The 17,570-nt window shown below is 37.0% G+C and overlaps 1 protein-coding gene across 1 annotated transcript; it reads left to right on the forward strand.

Moving 5' to 3' along the window:
• The first annotated feature begins 6,581 nt into the window (after positions 1-6,581).
• LOC144444276 (uncharacterized) lies at positions 6,582-15,329 on the forward strand. The gene is made up of 5 exons (XM_078133689.1): positions 6,582-6,616; positions 8,004-9,203; positions 10,428-12,870; positions 13,876-14,097; positions 14,651-15,329. The coding sequence occupies exons 1-5, from the start codon at positions 6,582-6,584 to the stop codon at positions 14,681-14,683; spliced, it is 3,933 nt and encodes a 1,310-aa protein (XP_077989815.1). The 3' UTR covers positions 14,684-15,329.
• The last annotated feature ends 2,241 nt before the right edge of the window (positions 15,330-17,570 follow it).

Genomic DNA, 17,570 nt, shown 5'->3' on the forward strand with positions numbered 1-17,570 from the left:
TTAGATAAAATAAACTTACTAGTATCGAACACCTTGATCAACATTCAATCTCCATTAGGTAAATGTAAACTTGTGTATTAGTGTAGCGACACTGTACACTGTATGGTACAATGAATCCAATCAAATTACATGCAATTTTGGGTCTCCACCCAAAAATCAGCTTCCCAATGCAATCATGATTTCCATGTCATGTGTTAACTCACTGACAGTATGTAACTAATGGATAAAATTGACCCTAATCAATATAAACATGTCTAATTATTGGTATTTTAAAAAAAATTCAATACTCCATATAGTTACAGCTAGTTTGGCTATTAAAAAGCTATGTAATTTAGAAACCATCATAAATAAATAACATATCACTTCTACAACAGAATTCAAATTCACATTTCATTATCACCTAACCAGGTACATGTACTGAGCAACTGTGCACATGTTAACTTTAAACTTACTTCAAGTTCAATTGCAAATTATATCTTATACAATGCAGTATAATGTTTTTAAAGCTACAGTAGTTGTTACTGCGGAAAGGGGTATTTTCTTTTTATCAGACTCCAAACAACAAATTCACTGAGAACTGTTCATAGACATTTACAAATGTATACATGGCAAATGATCAAACATTCAAAAATGATAGCACAAGTGTTATTTATTACTTTAGATTTCATATAACTTTGATGCTGCTCTCTGTGTACTGTAGTGAGTGGCTAGTAAGTGGACTAACAGCTGTACATGTGTACATGTAGCGTACCTTTCACAGTAAATGTTGATACAACATGTTAAATGTTCTGTAATGAAGAATATACACTAATACAATGTAGAAGGTATTTCTCTATTTTAATCATGGTACATGTTTATTTGTTATTTTTTAATTTTTTTTTCATACATGTATGTGAGCGTCTAGTTTAGGTAGTTATGGTTTCTGTTTTTTTCTACATGTACCGGTATGGTCTCTGTGTTATTGGCTTCTTCTCATCATATGTACAAGTACTGCCATTACAGATTAATGGAAAAACAGTTTTATACTGTCTTTTTCAGTTGATGTCAGTTTCTGCATCCACTATTTCTTGTGAGACTTCACAATTTTCGCAATTTGCTTATTTTTTTTCTTGAATATGTAAAAAAAAAGTTTAGGGACGGCGTGAAAAGTAGGTGGGGTTCGGGTAACTGGAACCAAAGAACTTTTTTTATTTTCACTAAATTCCAGACATGTAAGTTACTTGAATTCATTTTTTGTTAAAAGACAAAGCAATAAGACTATTTTTTGGTGTGTTTTTTCTGAGAAACACAAGGTAATACATTTGTACTTTTCAATAATTTATATATATAGTTTCAACATATATGTAATGTATTGTACACTTACCAACGGTACAGCAGTACTGCAACACTACTTCTTCCCAGCAATGACAACACTGCAATGTGTGTCATACAACTCACTGACACTGCAACATAAATGAACATATACAATGTACACATGTATATAATCAATGCATATCTCCAGCAACTATCCTCCGCCGTTGCCCATTCACACACACAAATTCCCTCTGGCATTAATCTAAGTCCCTGCTTCTCTGGAGAATGTGTGTGAGTGTGAACATATTGATACAATATTAACCCATCCTGCAACATTAACATATCCAGGGTATGTACAAATGTATATTTCATCTTACAAAATGTAGATTCATCCTTTGAATTCCCTTATATGGAACCCCACATTGGTATCTGCCATATTTTCAGAACATGTGATGTATTTCATATGTTAATGATGTCGTGGAACATTCCCAGGGTGTTGACCTTTCTGTTGTCATGGCAACTACATGATGGTACAATGCAACAGAGAGTAGCTCACACTTTACATGAACATGTGATATGCAGGCCTCAGTATGGAAGTAATGGCAAATGATACAATGGAAAATTCCCCATACATGTACATGTACATTTTAGCTGAAATAAATCATGCAATTTTTTTTTGCATTTTAATTACCTAATTATGCAAATTAGCTATGTGTTTTGTTTGTTTCCTCTATGTAAACAGTACTTGTAAATATGTATCAAATGAAAAGTTTTACTTTGGAGTCAAAACATTCTCATAGATTATTATTATTTAATTTCTTAAAAGCACACTACACTACCTTTCAGTGCTCTTTACACAATAAAGTACTGAAATGTTTCATACAAAAAAAAAATGAAAAAAATACCAAACATAAATTTTTTTTGTATCTTGGAAGCATTTCCCCAATTTTTCCCTGATGTCTCTTCAGCATAACATTTTTTTATTTGGATTTGCTTTCAAGAGTGTTTCGACTTGACTGGAATTCTCATTTGATACACTACATGTATGAAACCAGAGTCCAAGATCATTAATGCCAATAGATATACAACAAAAATCAAAAACCCTGAAACAAAACATCGCCTGGCTCAACAAAAAATCTCATTGTAATTGCTACATTTCATCATCTGGCTAGACAAAAATCTTACCAACAGCGTTTCGTCAATCATCTGGCGTAAAAAATACCTTAACTAATATTGTTAGTAATGTTACACTTTCTTTGCATAAGCTACATGTACATGTACCATTACATGTATCTTAGGAGATCATCGCCAAATTTATATGTCCCTGGTAAAACTAAGATCAAAGAGATTTTTGTTGAGCCAGACAAAAAAACTGTAGCAATGTTAGTGAGAATTTTGTCGAGCCAGATGATATTTTATTTCAGGGTTTATGATTTTCATTGTACAAAAATGTAGTTGATATTATTTCAAAGTCTCAAGGTAATGGTTTATTTTACAGAGAACACATGTATTTAATTGATTTTGTGAAATCAGAGCTTTCCTTTGATATAAAAAATGTTCGTTCTGTTTATTGTCAAAGCAATGTACAATGATGTACATTGTACCATCAATAACACATGGTGTATGGTACATTGTATGAAGTTTATAATAATTAATATTTTCACTGGAATTTCTTTTGATATCAAAATTTATTATTTATTTTCAAAATACAAAAATGTACATTTTACTATAGTAAATGCACATGTTGGGAACAAGGGCTTAGTATTCATTGTACTACATGTACAAATGTACATACTACTACAAATTGATTTGAAATTATAGTACTCTCTGAAATACAATGTAATTATCAAGTTTGGATGGGTGGGTGGGTGGGTGGGTGGCTGGGTGTGGGTAGTCTGAGGCCTCACTAAAAGAATTTAGTTTTTCATCCTACACTGAGCTACATGTATTAATCTTGACCCTTACTGCACACAGGTCAGTGGGAAGTTGGTGATCATCATGCCTATCAGTACTTTGTACATATAGTACACTGTGTGGTTACACGTACATGTGCGACACTGTGCGATCATCATTAACAAAGGCAGAGTTTTAGACATGAAATCAACAGGTCAACCATCCATGCATGATTATTTATCTGATCACTGTTCAAATCGGTGTCTAATTCTTTGCACATGTGACACAAGCGGCCCATCATTTTGTCATTATGTACAGGGTGTTTACACTAATCCATGCAAGCTGGACTAAAGATTAGCTTGACTTAATTTACATTTGTATATTCATTCATTCATTCATCAAACAAGCATGTCTACATCTACTATTGTGGAAAACACAATGAATGAAAATCTGTTCAAATATAAAGTCAGTCAGATCATAAAGACCCTCCACCAGGAGGGTCTATGGTCAGATCTGAATAAGTTCATGTGAAATCAGATAATTTCTTCACAATTTTATGTCTAACAGTTTGTACATTTTTTTTTTCATTATTCAAAGACATTATACACTAAAGCAGTGTATGGAATGTACTACGGTATTATGTAACCAATCATATACCTGTGAAATGACACTATACATCTACATGTACATCTACATTTTGTATATGAGTGGGTACATTAGGGCTTGAAATTAACTTGTTTTCTTTCATCAGTTCAGTGGAGTGACAGGACCACCGCTTTCCAAAATTGCTGATTATTAATCCAATACATGTATTCCTCAACTGAAAACAGATGACGTCCAACCCATTCATTGTAAATATGTGTTATCAAAATACTTTTATATCTGTAAACCTTCCTTCGTCCACACCACTGTACATGTACATCCTTTGTTAGAAGTACAGAGTGGGCTAACAGCTACAAGTATATGGAGTCCTATGGACAATCATTGGTAGTCAAGACAACCTTTATTTTGAGACTTGTACATTGTATACTAGTACATGTACATATTCTGTATTCATATATGATTCACATCTAATGATCTATGGTCTACGTTTTATGCTCCCATAATATCAAACTACATGTACATGTACATGTACAGTAGGTGAGACATGAGAGTAATTCAATTTACAAGCTTGTAGTATATGTACATATTAGTCTAGAGGCTATGTTTTGAATCTGAATAGATATTTTTGCCCACTAGAATTTTTTACGTTTTTGCCATTTTCAGCCAGCTCTCACTCAGTCAATGATAATTTTTTACTTATTACATGTATCAGACTGGTCCATGTACACTGTCTTTATGTATAAGCCAAAGGAGGCATTTTAGTTACTACTTACATGTACAGCGTTTTTGTTGTCCAGTAAAATTAGCAAAAATAAGTCCTTGGCAAAAATTTCAAGGTTTACATGTACAGTTTATCTTATACCCCAACAAGCACAAGTGGACCAATGCTAGAGCAATTAATTTGAAATAGAGTTATGAAATTTGGTGTTTTTTGTTAATTTTGTGAACTTTGTGTGATGTGAAATCATGCATGAAATTACTCTCTACAGAAACAATAAATACATTATGTATATGAAAATAAGGCTTGACTTCCTGGAGTGGTGTTTTCTTGTCTATACCTCAGTTCTGTATATATACAATGTATATGTATTATCATGAAACATATAGTGTGATGTATGATTACGTACATGTATCAAATTTAAAAAAAACTTTTACCTAATCAAGTCACAACATGTTTAATATCCCAAAACAAAGAAAATAACTGTAATATTACAGTAATACCCATCATGTACATGTACAGTCTGATGTGAATCTGGGAGGTCTAAAAAAAAAATTCAAATTATTTTTTTTTTGTCTTTTACATTGTTATAATCCAACATAAACTGGTTGATACATGTTTACCACAAAACCACACAATAAAAATTCTCATCTTATAATCCAAATTACCTTTGTCTCAGCCATGCAGGTCAAAAGGTATGAAACAGCAAAGTTTCTATTACTACTGTTAATGTTAATGAAGTAGTAGTTTCAAGTACAAGTATAAATAAATACTTGAATAAAGAACTGTGGAAAATAAAATGATTTTTGATTATGTGAGTGGGCTGACTATACGAAATGTGAATGATTTTTTTTTTTTAAAGAGGCCTATTGTGTTACTGTTATGGATAAGTATGACCACCATGGTCCATGCAACCATTGGAAGTTTGAATTCTTCCGGGATAGCATCACTGGTCGACTAAAACCCCCTCCCCACATAACATGGCGAAAATCTAAGGTGATGTCTGAACCAAGGATAAATACATTGGATGTCTGCCAAACTCCTGGTTCAAATGGCAACAACGTGCACTTCACTTGACCATTGTGTATCGCAAATTCGCAACGGAAATGGTTATGTCCCCCGGTCCGTGAACACATTTTTTCTGTAATGGGACAAAGCACACACAGTCGTTTGTGGGTTAATGTTGTATTTTGAAATAATCATAACAGAAAATAATCTCGTCGTTAGGTATTTAAGAATACTCAAAAAATACCTCACCAGTGTTTGCACTGAGTATTCGTAAATACCTAATAACGCCACTTTTTTGTATTACGACCATCCCTTAGCCCACAAGCGACTGTGTGAAACTGAACGCACACCAAAACAAAAGGAAAAAAACCTGATCGTTGGTAGTAATATTTACTGTAGTGACTTACAATGAATAAATAGCTCACTCCTTTCAAGTTGAACTTCCCAGACAAGTAACACTGAAACTTTTCAAATCCTGTATCGGTTTCCTCGGCCCGGGGTTTTCTTTTCTCCAGCTGATCACTCCACCACCAAAACAACACCATTCGCTTCCAACACACTTAGCATATTCTCGGTTATGTCAAAGGTCATTACGAGGCCTTCCTTGTTTCTGACCACTCAGATGAGTCGTTATAAAAGGTATTAATTAACATAAGTTTGCTAAACCATTCGAAATAATAATAATCGCTCTTATATAGTTAGGTATTGCTAAAATTCTTGTTTTTATTTTCTATCAAATCGATAATTTTGATACATGGTTGGTGATGCCGTCAGACAATTATATATCAGTGGTGAATGAAAGAAAATGAGGCGCCATAAGTCTCGATCATTTTGATTGGTTAGAATAGCCATGTGGTTATTGGGATGCCCTCGTCTCTGAACATGGCGTCCTTTGACTGAATGCCGTGCGTATCGTCGTGTCATTTGTCGGTGTTTCCCCATAATGATATGTTATTCAAAACAATTATCTACTCAAACTAAACATAATTTCGTGTAGTTCATAGGCATATTTTTCAAGAATATTTCTGTGTTTTCTTTTGACGAAAAACTCGAGGGAATTTGCAAAATGCCACGAGAGAGTAGAAAATACCGAGGCAGAAGGTGAGTAGTGTAGCTTGCAATATGTACACATACATGTAGATATTATGGACCAGGATGTACACACACACCAAATCAAGTGACCCTTGGTGGTACATTTGCACATGTAAGGAATTAACAGCTGTAGACAAATTGTGTTTGAGTGAACTGAACTACATGTTGCTGTGGAAAAGAGTGCAAAAACACTACACAGGATACACCATTGTAGTTGTACACAGGGTTATACAAAATGTACTTCCATATCCATGGTCAGGCTTATGATCCCAAGCATTAGTCTTGCTTGTAGACAGAGTAAGTGTGGGACTCGATTCTGACATTCTGGGGAGCATGTAATGCACTGCAGCCTCCATAACTAAGTGCATATGATTAAAGCTAGCTTGCTAGCTGCAATAATTGTAGCGTTTGATGTGATTTTGAGGGCTTTTTCATCTGTTTTTGTGCTTTTTTTTGTCCCGACGTTTAACCCGAATCAAACGCTTCAATTCCTCTAATCAAATGCAAATAGACGAGGCCATGTTAAAAACATGAGTGAGGTGTCGGCATACTGCCCGTTTCAAAATGCTGCATGCGTAGCTACATTTGCCGTTTTTGACAGAATTGGGGTACCTCTGAACACTTCTTGGGTCTTGAAGGCTCCATAACTGATGTTGGAGTGAGGAAATGTGCGATATTTTGCCAGGCAAGGTGTAATTTAGCAGAAAAGTCCGCCCAACTTTGCGATTCAGATCTGAAACGGTTCCGTCTATTTGCATTTGCGTTAGAGGAATTGTAGCATTTGATTCGGTTTAAACATCGGAACTGAAAAAAGAAACAAAAACAGATGAAAAAGCCCTCAGAATCACATCAAATGCTACAATTATTGCAGCTATAACATTGCAACCTACATCCTACCAGGTCCCCAATTATACAGCTGGGTTGATTGAGGCACAGTCATGGTTCAAATCTTGCCCAAGGAATTTAGCTACTCAGAAACAAACAGCAGGCAGCGACAGGGCCCAAACCTGCAACCTGTACTGTAGATTCCAAGCCAGTCACACTAACAATTCACCCATCATGGCTCCCATATATACATGTATTAATCCCCTCTCTGTCCAGAGGTATTGTTAGTAAACAAGTAATTACTTGTTGGGAGAAAGAGGATTAACTTGTGCCTGCACAGTGTTAGTTTATATCATTTGCCAATAGTTGTCTCCTTTCAGCCAGAAAATAGTTTTAAAATGAGGCTTTGTAACTCTTATAGTATTTGTGGTTGACTTGTAGTTGTAATCACTAATGGCAATGCCCATTTGTAACTAAATGTTTTCCTTGAGTTGTACAAGTTAGAACTAAGGAAAGTATCAATGTACATGAGGATGACAATACAATGATCTCTTTGATTTACATTCCACAGGTCGTCAACATCATCATCATCATCGTCTTCATCATCAACATCATCAAGTTCAACATCCAGCTCACCTTACAGATCAAAAAGAAAAGCCAAATACAGCAGATCTCGATCTCGATCCCGATCTCCAGTTAGAGGTAGAAAAAGGCGATCAAGGTCTCGTTCTCCAAGGAGAAGATCACGGTCACGAACACCAAGAAGGAGATCAAGGTCCCGGTCTTATAATAGATCAAGATCATCGCCGAGAAGAAAAGCATATTCACCCAGAAGGAGATTTAGATCAAAGTCACCAAGAAGAAGGTCATATTCACCGCGAAGAAGATCAAGGTCACCAAGGAGACGTACTCCGCCACGAAGAAGATCAAGATCTCCCAGACGGCGGTCAACGTCAAGATCACCAATAAGGAGAAGATCAAGAACACCAAGGAGGTCAAAATCACCAAGGAGGAGATCACGGTCACCCAGGAAAAGGTCATGGTCTCCTAGGAGGAGATCACGGTCACCCAGAAGAAGGTCAAGATCTCCAAGGAGGAGGTCAAGGTCTCCCAGAAAGAGGTCAAAGTCTCCCAAGAGAAGGTCACCCAGAAAGAAATCTTCATCACCTAGAAGAAGATCGAGGTCACCCAGAAGGCGATCCAGGTCTCCAAGGAGGAGGTCAAGGTCACCTAGGAGGTCTAGATCACCAAAACGGAGATCAAAGTCATTGTCTCCGATAAGAACTAAATCACCACCGAGAAGATCAAGATCTCACTCACCAAGGAGGAGATTAAAATCTGAAACTGAACACCAGCCATGGTCTAGAAGCCCGAGGAGAGGTGAGAAAACACATTCCCCAAGGTCAAAATCAAGGTCACCTATTAGAATGTCACCATTGTCTAGAAAACTAGGATCCGAATCGAGAGGAAGAAGTAGACATGACAGTGAAGCAAGGTCTCAAGTTCATCCCTCAAGAGTATCTGCATCCCCACCGCCAAGGAGATCAACACCAAAGCAAACAGACAGGGCAAGAAGCCCAGAATCCAAATATATTTCAACTTCTTACAGGTCTAGCTCAAGGTCTCCTAGTCCTTACTCCGTAGGAAGACGCAAACAATCTGAATCTCCACAACCTATAAGAGTTATACCTCCTAAAGACAGAACAGCACCATCAATGGAAAAATATGTGGATGACTTGTACATTACCAGAGCCACGATTCCAGATTACAGGTACTGTGTACATTTTTTTGTATTCCTAAATGTTTGAATGTTAAAAGATGCACAAGCTGAGCATATTCATTTTCTATTGTAATTTTTGCTGCATATTCAAAAATGTACTCGCAGTAGTCAATATTTAATGAACTGTACATAGGAATCATTTACAATTACCTGAACTCAAACCAGGAGTTAAGATATAACTTATAAATGATCCTATGAATCTGTATGATATAATTCATTATACGTACATGTACATGTATGATAAAATATTGAGGAAATCCCTACTGCTCAGTCAACTGTTGTAGCCTGTCAGAAGACAATTGCAATGTCATAGAAGGCATGCATTGACATACATGTACATGTAAATGTGATATTAGAATAGAGGTTTTATGTCAGTGTTTTCACTGGAGTAAAAGTTTTAAAACTCTTCTTGTGCTACTTAAATTACACGTACATGTACATGTAGCTATATTTTCATGCCTCAAAGTAACTTTTACCTTTTGAAGAAGCAACTACACTGTACATTGTAAGCTATATAAATTTGTAGTTTTCCTTGAGCAATCCTGCATAATATAAGTATTGTAAAATTATGAAATTTCTAGGACCAAAGTTTACAAAAATACAATGTATCTTTTCTTTATTTTCCAGAAAGGCATTCCCTCTTCACAAGAGGTTAACGTGTACAAAAAGAAAAATTTTAAATTTTATATTGCTTGCCATACATGCTCATGTACTACATCGTCGCATGAGTGCAATAAGGTTGTATCTGCTATTCAATTGAATAGGCAGACACATGTATGACCTTACTGCACTAACACGATGACATGTACATCATGTACAACTCAAGAATCACTCTTAAGTGTGTTAGCTGTAGGTTCATTCTCTTCTAGCTCATGGCAATCACTAACACCTCACTAGTACATGTATGTGTTAGAAACTTGAACTGTTATTGCCTGTATCAGTCAGGTGTCCAACACCAGACTGCAATTGTACTACCGTAGCAGCAAATCAGGAATGATTCTTGAGTTGTACAAAGGTACATGTACAAACGCTTTGTACATTCAATCTCCCGGCCTCCCTACTACATACTTATTGTAGTTAGTAAAACATGGCTAGGTTAGAAATCCTGCTGTCTGTCTTTATTTTTTGTTTGCTTTCTTTTCCATGACATCTAAATGCGTCTAGTATACATGTATCACTACATTAATGGCAATGCTTTTGTCTTGCACTTTATAGGGATAAACCACAGAGACGGTCTCCATCACCACAGATGCGAGCTCGTTCAAGATCTCCGAGCCGAGATAAGTCAGCTGACAGGGTAAACTTTGAACGGTCACAATATACAGACAGGAAGAGTCCAAGAGGAATTGAAACAGTCAGGTTACAAGAGAGGTCTCCAGAAAGAAGTCAGTATGACAGAGACAGAAATCATGGTGAAGATGTGGATAGATATGGACAGAAATACCACAAGACACCTGATAGAGATTTAATCCCTGAAAGTAAGCAGAGCAGAGAAAATGAACCTGTAAGAAGAGACAGGGGTGAAAACCAAGAATCACACCATTTTGACAGGGAGAGAAGACATGACAAAGAAAGTCCAGCTAAAATGCGAAATAGGAGCTTTGATACAAGTCCAAGCAACAGGGGGAGAGATTTTAGTCCAAAGAGAAGTCCTGGAAGAGACAGATATGGTAATAATGAAAGATTTGATGATAGGGATAGAGATAAAGAAGATAGAAGAAGTAGAACAGATGAAAGTCCTAAAAAGAAGGCTTTTGAAAGGGGGAAATATGAAAGCCAGGAACATCAGCGTTCTCCCAGTAGAGATGAAAGTTTGGAGAGACATTCCACAAAGCAAAGGGAGGAGTCTTATAGTATGGACAGAGACAGGGTTGATGAGAAGAAGGGTTCCGGCAGGCAAAGAGATGACAGCTATGAGAGAAAAACACAAGGTGAAAAGAGGGGCAGAAGTCCTGAGAGTAGTCCTGATAAGGAAAGGGGTCGAAGCCGTGAAAGAAGAGTTTCTGAAAACAAAAGAGGTGCAAGTCATGAAAGGAGACTTTCTGGGAAAGGAAGAGATGAAAGTAGAGGCTCTGAGAAAAGAAGGGATCCTGAAAGGAGACGAGATGAAAGTTATGAAAGAAGAGGTTCTGACAAGGGCAGAGATGATAGTCCCAGAAGGAGAGATTCAGAAAGAAGAAAAAGAAGCAGAGAGAGAAGAGACTCTGAGAAAGAGAGAGATGAAAGAAGGACGTCTGATAGTGGACAGATAAAGAGTAAGGAGAGACATGACTCAACAAGAGGCAGGTATGCCAAGGAGGATAGACGAATGAAAGAGAGTCATCAAGATAAAGAACAGAAATTAAAGGACTCTAAAAAAGACAGGAAAGATAGGGGTAGATCCTACAGTCCCATACAGAGAGATAGAAGAAGAAAATCAGCAAGTCCTACGAAGACAGATAAACGAAGAAGATCAAGAACTTCAAGTCCTTCACCAAAGAAAAGAAGGAACACAGACAAAAGAACAAAAGAGAGACACTCTGTAAGTCCAGAAAGAAGACATACTAGGGGAACCAGTCATGATAGAGAATTAAAACATAAAGATGATTATTATAAAGAACCTGTCGAAGGAAGTAAAGCAGACTCTGGGATAAAGATTGATCTTGCACAGCTTCATGTTGATATACACAAAAGAAGTGGTGGAGGAGATAGATCGCCTGTCAGACATATCGTTGATCCTGCAGACGTTGTTATAGTCAGGAAAAAGGATGAAGGTGTAAAGCGCATTTTTGACAGGGACGAGATTGTTAAAAACAGACAATTCATCGTCGATGGAGAAGATGAAAATGAACCAGTAGAGAGACGTGTTGTAGCAGTGGTACGACCCGAAGTATCGCCATCGTTTGATGAGAGGTACCTCGCTCGGAAAAGTTATCCAGAATCTTTCAATAGAGATGGTAATATTGAAATCCAAGGACCAAAATCACGGGAACATGTACAATATCAAGAGCAACCGAAGCAAAGCCTAACTGACAGATTTGCAGGACTGCCACATGATGTGCAAAGGAGTGATTACAAGAGAAATGTCATAGAAGTTCATAGAGAAGAAGGAAGTGGAGATGCTGGGTATGTACGGACTTACAAGAGAAGTAGTCGCAAACAAACCCCACCGAGAATGGAAAGCCATCACAGAAAGAAATCTCCCGAGAAACTGAGTCGAGAATCAAGAAGTCGAGGAGATTTGAGGGGTGAGATTGAAAAACGTCGACGGAGTTTGGATGAAAGGAGAAGTGACTCTCGTCAAGAATCTAACCGCAAAAGACTGCATAATCCTCAAGATCTTAGACATAATATTGTCAGGCTTCGCACAAATAATAAGTCAGACAGAAACGAAAAAGGACGAGACCGACCGAGTGACAGACCGGATAGAAGAGACAGGCGTGATAGCAGAGATAGTAGACCTGAGACTGGTCGACGTGAACTGAGAAAAAGAGATGGACGTGATCTTGATAGTCATTTGCCAACATCTACTACCAGAGATAAAGATGGCAGGGATGATGGCAGAAAACGGTTAGCAGGTGAACTACCAGATTTCAAGGATCCCGATTCTCGTCCTCTCCCAGAACCAGAATGGATTCGGAATCCATCTGCTATTCCAAAAGGAGGAAGCTATTATGAGGTAGTCTATTTATAAATCTGATATATTGATGCACCACATTTCAGTTACCCCCCCACCACCCCCCACCCCGCACCACCACCACACACACACAATTGATGTCATGTTCAAAAGTGTCACAAGAGGGGTGCCCCATATGAAGAAAAGGGATGGTCCAAATGCAAAAGCAGTCAACAAAACAACTTTGTGAGTGCCTAATGATTTGAAAGAATGTTCACTGCATATTTTGACTTGTTGGAAATGCAACCAACTTTTAGCCGTGATATCCTGCGAGATGGTGATTGTTTTCAAAGGGGCTATAATACTCAACTATCATTGCTCTCACTTCTGCGCCATTAGCTGCTACTGAACAGCACTCCTAGTGGCTGAACTCCACAATCTTTTGTTTTTATGGAAACTGGAATATGGCGTATCAATGCGAGTTGTACTCTTTGAGTTGTTCAACATACAAAATGTATTACATGATAAATTGTGTGTGTCTAAATAGGCCAAAGTTGTAGAGTGTCTAACTGATAAGATTATTCAAAAGTTGATTACATACATACATGTATCACAACTATTAAACAAATATTGAAAGTGATAAGTTGTTAAAATAGCTCCTGTACTATTAGTATTAGTCAAAACAGATGTTTCAACATGTATATGCAGCTCATAGTCATTGTTGCGTAAAAAAGGCTATACAATGTATCAGCATTTGAACTTGGCATACTAAACCACAGGCAACTTCTTGCTTCCATTCTCTGTTTTTGCTTACAGTCCTAGCAGCGATTTATCTTCCTACAATGTATGTGTGTGTGTGTGTGTGTGTGTGTGTGTGTGTGTGTGTGTGCATTGCATGAACGCACACACATTTCAAGATGGGGTCTACATGTACATGAACATTCATGTACAATATGTGTGTGCCTGTCTTGTGAATACATCATCTTTGCCAACATTGCATACCCTAGCATGTGTAATAATTGTATGCTGAGAATATTTATTTTTATCATACCTATTTGTTTCCTACAGCATGATAACAGGGTAGGAGACAACAGTGTTGATTATTGGTCACGGAGGGGTCGTGGTCGTGGCTGGAGTCGTGGAAGAGGAGGATTCAGAGGTCGGGGACGGGGAGGATTTTCCTCTCCACGAGGAAGAGGAGGGCGTGATTATTGGAGAGGAAGTGGAGAAAGAGAGAGTTCACAATGGACACATGATTTATATGATAAGGAACTTAAAGGAGAAAGCCAGGTAAAATCTGATACCATGGCAGACACCACATTTTAACCCCCTACCTCCCCATTTGCACCACTCAGAGTTTGTTTGCCAGTATAAATGAATTCCATCTCTGCAGGTGTCCTTATATCAAGCTACTTCTGATTTACATTTAGTAACTAGAGGATACTAAGTAGACTGCATATATGTATCTCTGCCAATCCTAATCAATTCTCTGAATGGGCCAATAAATACTATTCAAAAACCAAAGAAAGGTGCCCTCAAAGGTTTGAACAAAATGCTATTATGCATGTACATTTCATAGCTTCGGTAATACCTGGGCTCAAATCCATCTCAAGTGTCAGATCTTAACCAAATTCAATTCAAACAGACTTTGTCACATACACACTCTTTTGACAAAGTTTCATGTAAATTCAACAATAATTGTTTGAGATATCATGCAAACCATCAAACAAGTGGAAACATGTTCTCCATCAAGCTCCCAGTAACAGAGGTAGAAAGAGAGACAGATGTAGATATGCCATTTGTGAAATTGTATGTCTGACCTACACACTGTTATAACTTACAGGAGGAAGACAACAAACCATCAAGTACAACTTAATAAGAAGTGGATGTGTATATAGCCATGGAAAGCCAACCAATGCTGCAAAAAATTATCTATCCTTTGGCAGATATATGTATGGACCATGATTCTGTGCTATGCACAGAAAGTGTAGTAGACCCTGTACATACATTATACCAAACTATATTCTACATGCTGTGTACTGAAATCTGTTGTGTGCACTTTGGCAGATATACATGTATGGACCACATTGTACCAAACCATATTCTGTGTTTTGTATTGAAATCTGTTGGTGCAGACTGTGGCAGACATAAGGACCACTCGTACATACATTGTACCAGATCATATTTTGTGCTACATGTACGTGTATGTCACTAGAAGTCTGTTGTTGGTTGATGAGGATACATTGTCATAGAGAAAAACTTGACAATCTGTAAGCAGCACTTGGAACGTTAACTTTGTATTAAAAATACTGAAAACGTGTGTGCTGGATAACTTATACGATTTCCTGGATTGCTGACAGTAACTTGTTCTTGGAATGGGATAACATATTCCTGGATTGGTTGATGAGATAACATGTTTGTGGACCAGTTTTTACCTCACTAATAGTGTACCAACAAAGTGCTGCCATAACTTTTAGATTTGAGATGTTGAAGCTGTGCGAAAATTGATATACATGTACCACCATGTTTACAATTCTGTCTGTGTCTTTGGTGTTGATAACTACTGTATCATGTAGACGCACAGAAAGAGAGAATTTTTTTAATTCTTTTCAAGGCTAGATCCCATTTTCTAGTTACAGCTGTGGAAGGGCAAGTGGATGGATCTCCTTCGTTAACTAGTTCGACTAAATTGATTGAATAGATAAATTTCATTCAAAAAACTTTACACAATGGTCATGGGATCACGAATAAAGTATTCAATGATATATATATCTGATGGGAAAAGTCTTCAACTGCCAAATTTTGAAAAAAGGTAGTTGACACAGATTTTATTACAGTGTAACCACTGTGACCCAGTTAGATGCAGACTGAACAGCATTAGTATGTTTATGATAAGAATAGCACTTGTCATTTACTGACTGAAATCTACCTTATACAATCAATTTAGTCTGACTAGTTACACAAGGGGATTCACACACTTGGATGTCCACATCTGTATTTTAGTCTTTGGAATAGAACTTTATAACACATAGTACTTCATATTCAAGGTTTTTTTTTTAATGAAAACAAAAATATTTTTATTCTCATAATTATTTTACTACTAAGGTTGGAGACTTAATAGATGGAACACAGGTACAAAAAATATACTTTCACTTTCTCTGTAACTTTGCTGTAGTGGTAAAAATGAACAAAAACAATGGAAATAAGCATTGGTGCTTGCATATATGCATCTAGTTGCAGTACTTGTACGTTATCTTGCTATCTTAGAGTAGAATATACAGTTTTTTTAGCACAACTGAACTTGTTCAGTAGTGCTATAGGGATCGCCCGGCGTCTGTCTGTCTGTGTGTGTGTGTGTGTGTGTGTGTGTGGATGTGTGTGTGTGTGTAAACAACTTAAAGTCAAAAACTGCTGAACCGATTGCCATGATATTTGGTGGGTCCATTACCTTGGGTGTCTAGTTGGGAAATTGTTCAAATCAAAATGATCGCATCACAGGTCTGTGATTTGGGTAAAAAAATGTGATTTTTGGTCAAAAAACTTAAACTCAGAAACTACTGGGCAGATTGGTGCGAAATTTGGTGGGAACATTCTGAAGGGGGTGTAAAGTAAGATTTGTTCATGACATGATGATTCCATCAGTGATATGCAAATTAGGGCTAAAAATGTGTCTTTTTGGTTAAAAATCTATAATTCCAAAAGTACTGAGCAGATGGGGCTGAAATTTAATGAGAATGTATCTAGGGATGTATGGATGAAGAGATATTAAGCATACAGTGAGTCCATGAGTGATATGCAAATTAGGTGTAAAAATGTTCATTTTTGGTCAAAAACTTATATCTCAAAAACTATTTGGTCACTGAGTCTGAAACTTGGTGAGATGTTTCTGAAAGTGTTATTCTGCAGATTTTCATCAAAACATTTTGACAAAATTGGCCCGAGCAACCATGACCACGCCCTTAGCAACGACCAAATGGCAGTATATTTTGGTCAAATGACAACATCATCTGGTAGGCAAATGAGTAAACATTCAAAAAATGTATGTAAATACCCTAGCAACCATGACCACGCCCATAGCAACAGCGAAATGGTCGTGTATTTCACAAAGATAACAACAGGGATTAATAGACAATTGAATAAACATTCAAAATATGTATGTAAATTTGCCTAGCAACAAGACCACGCCCATAGCAACAGCCAAATGATCACATATATTGCAAAGATAACAACCAGGATTAATAGACAATTTAATAAACATTCAAAAGATATATGTAAATATGCCTAGCAACAAGACCACGCCCATAGCAACAGCCAAATAATCACGAAATGTATGCAAATATATCTAACAACATGACCACGCCCATAGCAACAGCCAAATGATAGCATGTATCGTAAAGATAGCAACATGGTTGGATAGGCAACTGGGTAGCCATTCAACAAATGGCCACTTATTGTTACCATATGGATAAACATTTTTAGAAACTGTACAGTTGTGCTACAACGCCATTGGCGGTATTTTTATTGGTTTCTACTATGGTTGTATCATACAGTGCTGGTGAACAGTGACTTCAAATAGGCTGTACTTCTGTTTTAGCTAGATGAAGTGGTTTAATTAAAAGCACAGTTGAACACATTTGAATCAAAAGCTTGTAACTCAGAATTAGAAGATCGCGAGAAGAAAAGACCCATGGATGTTAGAAATTCCAAAAAATCTATGAAAAGAAATTGTGGTGTACTGTAAATGGATATAATAGAATACCTGA

This window comes from Glandiceps talaboti, chromosome 13, assembly GCF_964340395.1.
Source record: "Glandiceps talaboti chromosome 13, keGlaTala1.1, whole genome shotgun sequence".
Lineage (NCBI taxonomy): Eukaryota > Metazoa > Hemichordata > Enteropneusta > Spengelidae > Glandiceps > Glandiceps talaboti.

Bases quoted from the DNA above. Each gene is read 5' to 3' on its own strand.
- LOC144444276 (XM_078133689.1), top strand. From the start codon at position 6,582: ATGCCACGAGAGAGTAGAAAATACCGAGGCAGAAG. The intron at 6,617-8,003 runs GTGAGTAGTGTA...TACATTCCACAG, and splicing joins AGAAAATACCGAGGCAGAAG to GTCGTCAACATCATCATCAT. The intron at 9,204-10,427 runs GTACTGTGTACA...TGCACTTTATAG, and splicing joins GCCACGATTCCAGATTACAG to GGATAAACCACAGAGACGGT.